This window comes from Vigna unguiculata, chromosome 7 (assembly GCF_037176805.1).
Source record: "Vigna unguiculata cultivar grain cowpea cultivar isolate G323 ecotype 2 chromosome 7, ASM3717680v1, whole genome shotgun sequence".
NCBI classification, from domain to species: Eukaryota; Viridiplantae; Streptophyta; class Magnoliopsida; order Fabales; family Fabaceae; genus Vigna; species Vigna unguiculata.
Genome location: NC_140798.1, coordinates 47836854 through 47846763, shown reverse-complemented (window position 1 = coordinate 47846763; position 9910 = coordinate 47836854). Strand labels below are relative to the sequence as shown.

The window sequence follows — 9910 nt, the reverse complement described above, 5'->3', positions numbered from 1 at the left end:
GATAATTATTTTTGATAACGTTGTCTGAATTTACTAGAAGTCAAAAGATAAATATTAGAATTTGGATTCTCTGATGTGGTTTTTTGTGTTATTTTTTTACTGTTTCTCTATAATACATTAATTACCACTAACTTTGATATTTAAAATATATTAAAAAGATATTTTAAAATATCAACAATAAAAAAATTAAGTAAATAATTTGGATTCTAAATATTATCTTAGCTGATTTGAAATCATAAGAAAATGAAAGAAATAATGAATTGAAAATTTCTGATCAATGTAGACAGTGCAGTATGTGGATACAAAAAATGACTTTGATTCAATTTCCATTGTAAGTTTCACGTGTTGTTCATTTTGCTTTGATCATAAGTGTTGGGTGTTCTGGCTAGTAGTTGTAGAGTAGGTTTAACATACAACATATTTGTTTTTTTTTTTTCAGCTTTAGTGTTATAGGTGATAGATTTTGTATTAAGGACTCTTAATTTGTTATCTTTACTCAATAATAAGTGCTACAAGTATGAAAAAGTGATAAAGAAAAAAAAAACAAGAAACGAAAAAAAAAACATGATTTAAAAATTAACAATCTAAAAGTGTGTTTTGATAAAATTATACATATAATGGTCAAAACTAAATGTTTCTACCTTATGAACAACTTAAATCATGTCGTTATTATTAGGGTTAGATGTCGTATACATATAATCACTAAACATCCAACGTTTTTTTATAATAACAATGCTAATATTTATAGTTAAAGCTAATTTTGTTCACATGCCTTACACAATACAACTATCAAAATGGGCCCAATATGATTGTTCAACCCAAATAGATCAATTTAAATAGTTTGTAAAAGAAGTTAAATTAATTGTAAAAAGATTTATTTAAAATTGGACCATTTATTTGTAATTCCAATAAATATTTAAAAAATTAATTATATTTTAGTTATTCTATTGTTTTTTTCATATTTGTTTAAAGCTATATGAATAAAAAATCAATCCACGTTTTAAAAATAACAAATATTATTCATTATTTATAGGCTTAAATATCTTTTTGGTCATCATTTTCGTAGTGTTGGTTGCGAATGATCATCTTTTTGAGAGAATGTTTAAAATGGTTCTCATCTTCGTAATTTGTGTTTTATTTGGTCCTTTTTTGTAACGCCGTTTAAATCATTAACGGAACATTGTACAGGTGCCACGGTTTGTATTAGGGTGTGTTACGTTACATATGGCTAATTAATAATTAACGTTAATTTTTTAATTTAGGAAGAATTTTGCAATTAGGGAAATTTCTCCATCTTCGTCTTTCTTGAGCTCGGATTTGCAGAGGAAACAGCTAATACTTGTCATTTCATCATTGGATTGTAGTTGCGCTCTTCATTTCAATTTTTCAGTTAATCATCATCAACGAGGTAAGTGGATTTAGGGTTTTTTGGGTTCTGTTTGCTCGTGGGTTAGGGTTTTCGTAATTCTATTTTGAGTTTGTTTGTCTTTCGATTGTTGTGATGTTCTGCATGGTTTCTAAATTACTTCCATAATGGTTGTTTTTTAAAAGAAAAATACAGAGGTAAGTTGTTGAGTGATGTGGGTAGAGATGCTAATGATCAGTTACTGCCCTTAGCGTATGTTGTTGTGCGGGTTGAAAACAAAGAAACTTGGACATGGTTCTTGTAATTGCTTAATGGTGATCTTAGAGGTATTGACGTGTGTGGGACAATGACCTTTATGTCTGACCAACAAAAGGTATGTAGGTATATTTAATATAAGTTCAATTTATTAATTTTTGTTTAATGTTGTAAGTACTAATAATCTTATCATTGCATAGAGATTAGTGCCTGCCATTTAGGACCTATTACCCACTGCTGAGCACAGGTTTTGCATGAGACATCTGTATGCAAATTTCAGAAAAAGATTCCCTGGCCAAAAATTAAAGATACTCATGTGGAAGGCTGCTAGGAACATAGTGAATGTGGATGCTCAACATTGCAGTTGTAGAAAATGGCTTCTGACTCCTATCCCTTGCTGCCATGCTATTACAACAATGAATTTCATTAATGTCAATGCTGAGGACTTCATACTAATCTGTTTCAGGAGATCCATCTACGAGTAAATATATCAATCAATCATCTTTCCAGTCAATCGTGAAGTCTTATAGAAAAGAACCCTACCCTGACGTCCATCCACCACATAAGAGGATCTTACCAGGAAGACCCAAGAAATAAAGAAGGTTGGAAGAATGGGAGTTGAGAAAAAATAACACACAAATCAGCAAAGGAGATCATAGAAAAAAATGTAGCATATGCCGCCAGATTGGACATAACAGGAACAATTACCTAGATAAGCCTCTGGATGAGCAGACTGCAACACCTGCTGAGAGACTGCACAGATGTCCAAACTGCTGTGAATGCACCAACTGTTGAAACTCAAACGACTCAACCACCAAGGAATGAAGTGGAGAGTCAAGCAGCACCACTATCAACATCAGAAGAACCATCTTAACCGTTTAGGATGAAATTACAGATTAGGAGGAGGCCATGATAACAGTTACAAACGTCTTAGTTATTTTTTGGAATTTCTGATTCATTATTGATGTACTGCATTTTGAATGAATTAATGTTATGAATTTAACTTCTTCCAGACTTAGATCAATTTAATTTTTCCTAAGCTTAGATCAATGTCACTTACTTCAATGCTCAGATTAAGATGTCATTTTGAACATGTTGGGACTAATATCAACATAATCAAATTAATTCATTTCTTCATTTAACAATAGTACAAAACATATTGGACTTTAAAAGATTACACACAATAATAGTACGAATAATACAATAACAACACAAGTGAACTCTATTACTAATTGCAGTCTCTTCTCAGCAACCTTCAGTGACTTCTCAAAATCATTAATCTGCCTCATTTGTGTAATGATGATGACATCATTTTCATCAACACCACCATTTGAAAAAGTTGCAGCCCACCTTATTGGAACCACCACTCTGTAAATCAATAAACCAAAAATTAAAACCAATTTATTATTAACACAAAAATAAAAACAAATTGTACCCAAAAATTTCTACCAATATTCTTTGGAGTTTTTGCTATCCTCAAAGCTGCCATCTCTCCGCAGCTACAAATCGGGGTTAATCCATTTCTCGTTGAACCACCAACAGTGCATGAAGTGATACAACACGATTGCCTTCAACGATTACAACCAGAGGTAAAAGAAGAAGATTGAGACTGTAATATACCTATATAATGAGATTGCAGGAAGAAGAAGATTGCAGCAACACTAATTGAAAATGGAGGAACAAAATTGTCAAAACTCACCAACTGTCCAAACATTCCTTACTAAAACCCTCGCTCACTTATTTATCCCCAAATATCTAATTACCACACTTGTATAGTACACGTAACACACCCTAATACAAATCGTGTCGATTTAAACAGCGTTACAGAAAAGGACCAAATAAAACACGAATTGCGAAAATGAGAACCATTTTAAACATTCGGTAAAAATGATGACCATTTTAAACATTGTGTCAAAATGAGGACCATCTGCAACAAACACTACAAAAATGAGGATCAAAAGGTATTTAACCCTTATTTATATTATAATACTATTTTTATATTAATGCCGATAAAACAAACTATTTTTATATCAATTATACAATTTTATTTGTTTAATACGTTAAAACAAAGTGATTACATAATTACTATATGTTACAAGCGTGTCATGATGGTTGGCTAAAAAGATAGTCGGAAACCTAATTTACCTTTTTATGAATTAATTTTTTTATTTGGTGTGACCTATCATATATTAATAAATTAATAGTTTGATTTATTTATGAATGCTTTATATTTATAATTTATTTTATATATTAATAGATTAATCGTTTGACTTATTCATAAATATTTTATATTTATAATTTATTTTATATATTTATCGTAATATAATTAAAATGAATTTACTCAATACATTTTTTATGAAATTGAAATCAAATTGTTAATCAAAGATAATCCAAAGGGACTCTTAGATAATGGTATATGCGAATTTTATCTCGTAAGGTCCAAACAAAGATATCAAATATTAACGGTAACAAAAGATATTTGTAATAAAAAGTTTGAAATTGTTTTATTCAATTCTATAATTCTATTTTTCTCTTAGGATAAAAGATAAGATAAAATTTCAAATTTTTTTATCTTTTGTTATCGCGATCTTCTAAGTTTGGATTCAATACGATGCGTATTTAAAAAAACTATTTTTTTCAAATCCAACTTAATTTGAGTTGTTAAAATGGGTGATTCGTCCAATCCGATTTAATCAATTACAAATTGATAATTTAGTGAGGTAACTCAATCTGGTTCATTTTTTAACGTGTTAAAAAAATTTGAACACCCGGTCCTACCCATCACGGATTGGTGGGTTAAACGGGTTGGTTCACGGATTCACTTAATTAAAAAAAATACAATTTTATTAATTTTTTTCAGTCAAAATTAAATTATAATTCTAATTAAAATCTAAATAAACTGTAATACAATCCAAATATAAACCAAGATTAAAAAAAATACAAATTATTTATGTGTTAACTACAAAAAAGCCCTAACCCAAATGTGAAACCCAACTTAATAAAAAACATTTATATGACCCTTTGATCTGCGGGTTGGTGCTCACCACGGGTTCAACCCGGATGAACTGTGTTCTAGATGAGTCGGATAAAAAATCAACTCGTATTAAAATTTGTAAAAAAATTTCAACTCAACCCAAATCCATGGTGAGCCGGATAAACTTGCGAGTTTCAACCCATTTTGACAACTCTATATATTTATTTTAAAAATGTCAAACTATAAATATTTAATAAAAGTATAAACATTTAAACTACTTACTGCTACAAATACATTTAATTGAGAATCAATCACAAACATATATAATGACTAGAAACTTCAATTAAATTTTAACATAATTAACGCATCATTACATCAATTTTCTGAAAAGCAAGTGAGATCGATCAATTCTAAAACAAGAATGTGCCTCACGGAACCAAACATCAACTAGAAACTACGAATCCCTCCAAATTCTGAATTCCCTCTTGCGTGATCCAACCATTACTGAAATTGGGACCAAAGTTTCCTGAGAAAGAACAAAGTGATTGGTGATCGATGATGTCGGGCTTCAAACTCAGCACCAGTGGTTTCATCTACATTCGCACAGCCACCAAAACCAAACCCCTCTCATGGACCCCTAACACAAGAACAACCCCAACCCAACACCGCCGCAGGTACATCCCTTCCCTTTCCCCTTCCAAAAACCAAATTCTAGGGTTTTCACGTTCACACAAATTGCCATGTTTGGGAAGAGCTGGTCTTGTCACGGATTTAGGTTCGCCAGTGCCATCACCACAGCCTCAACCTCAACCTCAACCTCAACTTCAAGCTCAGTCTAAGCCAGAGCCTGAACCAGAATCTTCCAAATTGCTCACTCTGCCAACAATTCTGACTCTGGGTCGTGTCGCCGCAGTGCCACTTCTTGTTGCTAGTGCGTTTCGTGTTTTTTGTTTTGCCCCCTTTGCACATTTAAGAAAAAAAATCACTTGTATTGTAATATGATGTGAATGTGATGTTTTTTTTTTTTTGTGTGTGTAGCTTTCTACATGGATGGTTGGCCTGGAACTGCGGCTACTACGAGTATTTTCGTCGCTGCATCAATCACAGATTGGCTTGATGGCTATCTTGCTCGTAAGGTACTCTTTACTCATTCCAAGCCAATTGAATCCAAGCACCACCACATTGTTCTGTTTTCAGCCTTTCAAGTTATAACCCAATCCTTATTATTTTATTAATTATCATCATTTTGCCATGCAGATGAAGTTGAAATCTTCATTCGGTGCATTCTTAGATCCTGTAGCTGACAAGGTATTTTTTCCTCTCCTATTTCACACAAACATACTTTCATGAATTCAAGTCTTTTTTGGTTTGTACATGTGATGCGAGTGCAACTTAAGTTATTTTCTGACTGAATGTAAAATAATGTCGATTGAATTGAGTGCAGCTTATGGTGGCTGCCACACTGGTCTTATTGTGTACTAGACCTTTGGATGCTGGTGTGTTTGGACAAGTGCCGTGGCTGCTGACTATACCTGCAATTGCCATAATTGGTAGAGAGGTAAGGCGCACCGTGATTTCTAAGGCATGCGTTACTTAGAAGGTTCTGGTTAAGGGTGCTTAACGAGGGCCATTTGTTACCAAAGTCCAAACTCATAGTAGTTATATACTCGTTTTCCTTATCTTGACTGTCATTTGTTCTATGATGTTTGGTTTGGTTTGTAACATGTGTACCAAGCACACTTTCTTGTATTTCTAGTGGAATCTGAACTATTAGTAACCATATTTTTCACATTATAGAATGAAGCTATCGTGCCTAAGGATTGGTTAAATTATTTGTTTTCTCGGACTATTAGTAACCATAATCTTTAACATAGGACTATTGTGAAGGTGATGATGTATGTTCCTAAGGAGAATTCAGATCTGAGATCTGCAGCTCTATTCTTTCTTATAGTTTTGTTGGTTGAAGCTATAATGGTCTAGTTATGTTCATCATTCTGTCATCGTTGTGCGTAAAACATTGGCAAATTCCCTTAGCATGTTGTTACTATATGTCATTAAGGAAACCTCGAAAACTCACTTAACCGAGATTCATAATTAGCCATATTTTCACTTGTCTCTCCTTTTGTGTTTAAAGCATAACACCATGTCTATTTTACTGGTCTTGTTTTTGTTTTCAAACAAACTTGTCTTATAATTTTCTCTCGTAACTTGCTATCTAGATAACCATGTCTGCAGTCAGGGAATGGGCTGCTTCCCAGGATAGCAAGCTTTTAGAGGTTTGTTTTACTTCCTGAACACCATTATTAACTGCCTTACTTTATTAGCACAACATTTTGAGCTTATATCATGAAACTCTAAATGATAGGCTGTTGCGGTAAATAACTTGGGGAAGTGGAAAACAGCCTCACAGATGACAGCATTAACAATCCTTCTTGCCACCCGGGACTTGAGGTTATTGAATTTTTTACTTTCTGTGGATGCCCAATTATCATTAGATTTTTTTATGGTAAAGAAAAATTAGGTGAAAAACTCATCTCCATAGGACTTGATTTTCTATTAACCTTTTACTAATATTAATCTCTAAACTTTCTATATGTAGTACTGCTTAAATTTACGTGTTTTGAAAAGTCTCTTCAGGTGTTAAACTTGTTACAAGTTTGCAGCATGTCATCGTCAGTTTTTGTAATAAACTTTCATTTTTGTCCCTCAAAATTTTTTATTCCAAGCTGTTATTAACTGGTTGAGTTTGAATGTCTTTTCTCATTTTCTTTCAGCCATGGAGGAGGAGCTGCCATTTTAGTTGGCTCTGGTGTTGCTTTGCTTTATACTTCAGCAGGGCTAGCATTATGGTCTTTGGTTGTATATATGAAGAAAATTTGGAGGGTGCTGTTGAGGTAGCATACCTGATGCTCCATGTATTCAAGTACATCCACGTACTTCTCTTTTGGCTTTGATACCAGCAAAACATTTAACATTTTCACTGAAGGGGGTTTTGCATTTTTAGTCGCATGTAAATGTATTTTTTTTTTTCTAAGCAATTTCTATCCCCATACAGTGCCATTTCTCCTACTCCCTTATATTTTTCTGCATACTTTTTTGGTCCTCCTTCACCCTAGGAAAGATAAAAATAAGGGTCACTAGCCATGCTTAAACGTTACAGCAGGATTTTGTTTTAGGTGCTAAATACAATTTAGAGCAATTGTAAGTTTACTAATTACGAGCAGAGAAAATTCAGCTGGAATTATTATTGTATGATACTTGACCTATTAATTCTTTTTTCTTATCTAACGATGAGTGAATAGCCAGATAAATTTCACAACACATTTGGTGCAGCGAGTATATGAAATAATGTGGGAAGTGATAAACAGAACTCACACTGAACATGATTTGGTGGATTTCACCATCACATACGCTATTGACTATTTGATTGGTTATGCCTCAAGATTAATGTTCAAGATGATGAATAGTGGGCATGAATAGAAAATATTGAACATATACGCATCATTGGTTCATTGAAGCATGTGGCTCGGTGATTTTCTAATCGATTTTGACTGTTTGACAACACCAATTATTAGATTCATTGAAAGATGGGATCAAGAAAAACTTACCAATTGAGCGGCATTGAAATTCAGACAATTTAGGGTTCATAAATATGCGAGTTTTTTTTTTCTTTATCATTCGTATAATATAGAAATGGTATCAATTTATTGTAACTGTTTGTTAGCTGTGTACACTTTGTTTTTTTTTATTAAGAATTCAATCCTTACAACACACGATTTGACGCGTGAGCTTTTAGTACTCATATATATATATATATAAATCAGATGAATCGGATTTTGTTGATCGGTCAAGACGAAGAAAGAATACAATAGAGTATTTTTAAAATCAATTTATACATAAATTTAATCAGATTTTACTTTATAGAAAAGTTTATTTACTTTTAGTTTTTACCTTTTATTCCAACCATGAATTATGAAAAATGTTAACAGAAACATCTTTTATGTCTAAATTAGGAAGATTGATATTGATGTTTATTTATAACGATTGAATCAAAATATGTAATGTTTGCACATAAAGATTCATAAGCTATGTTACGGACCAAGAAAAAATGTTAAAGTCTAATCTAATCCCACAAGTCAATTTTTAAATTAGTGTTTGTACTCGGATTGGACTCTACATATTATAATTTAAATATATATATATATATATATATATATATATAGGTAATACGAAATCCTTAATACTAGTCGAGAGCTTTTAGCTTTTTTTATAGGTAAAGGTAGAATGTTTAAGATGTGGAATGAATTCTCCTGACAGATCAACGTGTTTCGATGTGGCAACAGTCACAACATGGACATCGGTGATGCATACTATGGTAATTAATTAATTATTTTACAACAAATTCACTCCTCTATCTTAATATATTTGGTAGCATAGGTGACTCAAATGATCAGGGATGTATTTTCGAAGATGTAAAAGTAGCGTTCTAAGTCCCACATCTAAGTCCCACATCGCTGAGAGAAGAGTGTGCGGTGTGGAAGGAGTGCTACAAAAGACAAGTGTGTATGATTTTGTAACATACTTACCTGGACAGGATCAATGGGTGATCAAGAAGGCCCATGGTCTAGGACAGTGACCTCCATTGCACTTGGGAGGGGTGCTGCTCTAAGGTCTGCCCAAGTGGCAGAGCCTATGTCATAATTTGTGGCAGAGGGGGCCTGCGTTCGCGCGGCCCCTACATTTCAGTCTAAACTTTTTTTTTTTTTTAAACATCCACAATCTGATTTGTTGATTGGGTTCTTATGCTTAGGTGGTTGTTAATATAATTGTTCTTACCTTCATTTGATTTCAGGTTTTGGCAAAATCTCTCGGTGTTCAATGTTGTTCATATCTTGAGGAATTCTCAGCCACATTCAAGGAAATTATGAAGTTGAACTTGGGTGACAAAAATATGTGTGATGATTTGTTGTTCTAGAGTTCTTGCTAGGTCAGTTGGATTGGGTTTGCCTTGGCACAAGGTAAGGTTGTGTTACAACCTTTGGTTCAACATTCAGATCTACCATGAAGGTTTGGTTTCACGAAAATGATGTTAAAATCTTAACTGTGGACTCTCATTCTCGTTTTGCTTACTTAAGAGTAAAGTTTCTCCGTGAATGTTGGAATTACATGGACTATAGGGTATTTCCCTTCTTGCATATTACGATACATCAGTGCTGATGAAATTGGCCTTAATCTTCAAAAGTTCAAAAGGAATTTTACAAATATTTATAGCGTTCTTTCTATTCTGTTATAGGGAGACACTTTGTGCTTTTACT

General features: G+C 32.9%; 1 protein-coding gene, 1 long non-coding RNA gene and 1 other non-coding gene across 4 annotated transcripts; all 3 read left to right on the top strand.

The window, feature by feature from the left end:
- Positions 1–4956: 4956 nt before the first annotated feature.
- LOC114191775 (CDP-diacylglycerol--glycerol-3-phosphate 3-phosphatidyltransferase 2) lies at positions 4957–7883 on the top strand. Of its 2 annotated transcripts, XM_028081160.2 has the most exons (8): positions 4957–5269; positions 5348–5526; positions 5634–5731; positions 5853–5903; positions 6040–6153; positions 6815–6871; positions 6961–7046; positions 7370–7883. In XM_028081160.2, exons 1-8 carry the CDS (start codon positions 5151–5153, stop codon positions 7491–7493), a joined length of 828 nt encoding a protein of 275 aa, XP_027936961.1. In that variant the 5' UTR covers positions 4957–5150; the 3' UTR covers positions 7494–7883. The 2 variants fall into 2 exon arrangements, with proteins under 2 accessions (XP_027936961.1, XP_027936960.1); XM_028081159.2 differs by having other exon boundaries at positions 4958–5526.
- Positions 7884–8846: 963 nt separating this feature from the next.
- Positions 8847–9817, top strand: LOC146884925 (uncharacterized). Its single transcript, XR_014996730.1, has 2 exons — positions 8847–8970; positions 9448–9817. It is a non-coding gene; the product is annotated as an uncharacterized LOC146884925 (long non-coding RNA).
- On the top strand, positions 9174–9334 carry LOC114192830 (U1 spliceosomal RNA). Its single transcript, XR_003606151.1, has one exon. It is a non-coding gene; the product is annotated as a U1 spliceosomal RNA (small nuclear RNA).
- Positions 9818–9910: the final 93 nt, after the last annotated feature.

Coding starts and splice junctions, on each gene's coding strand:
- LOC114191775 (XM_028081159.2), top strand. CDS start 5,151: ATGATGTCGGGCTTCAAACTCAGCACCAGTGGTTTCATCTACATTCGC. Junction 5,904..6,039: donor TAGATCCTGTAGCTGACAAG/GTATTTTTTCCT, acceptor AATTGAGTGCAG/CTTATGGTGGCTGCCACACT. Junction 6,872..6,960: donor AGGATAGCAAGCTTTTAGAG/GTTTGTTTTACT, acceptor TCTAAATGATAG/GCTGTTGCGGTAAATAACTT.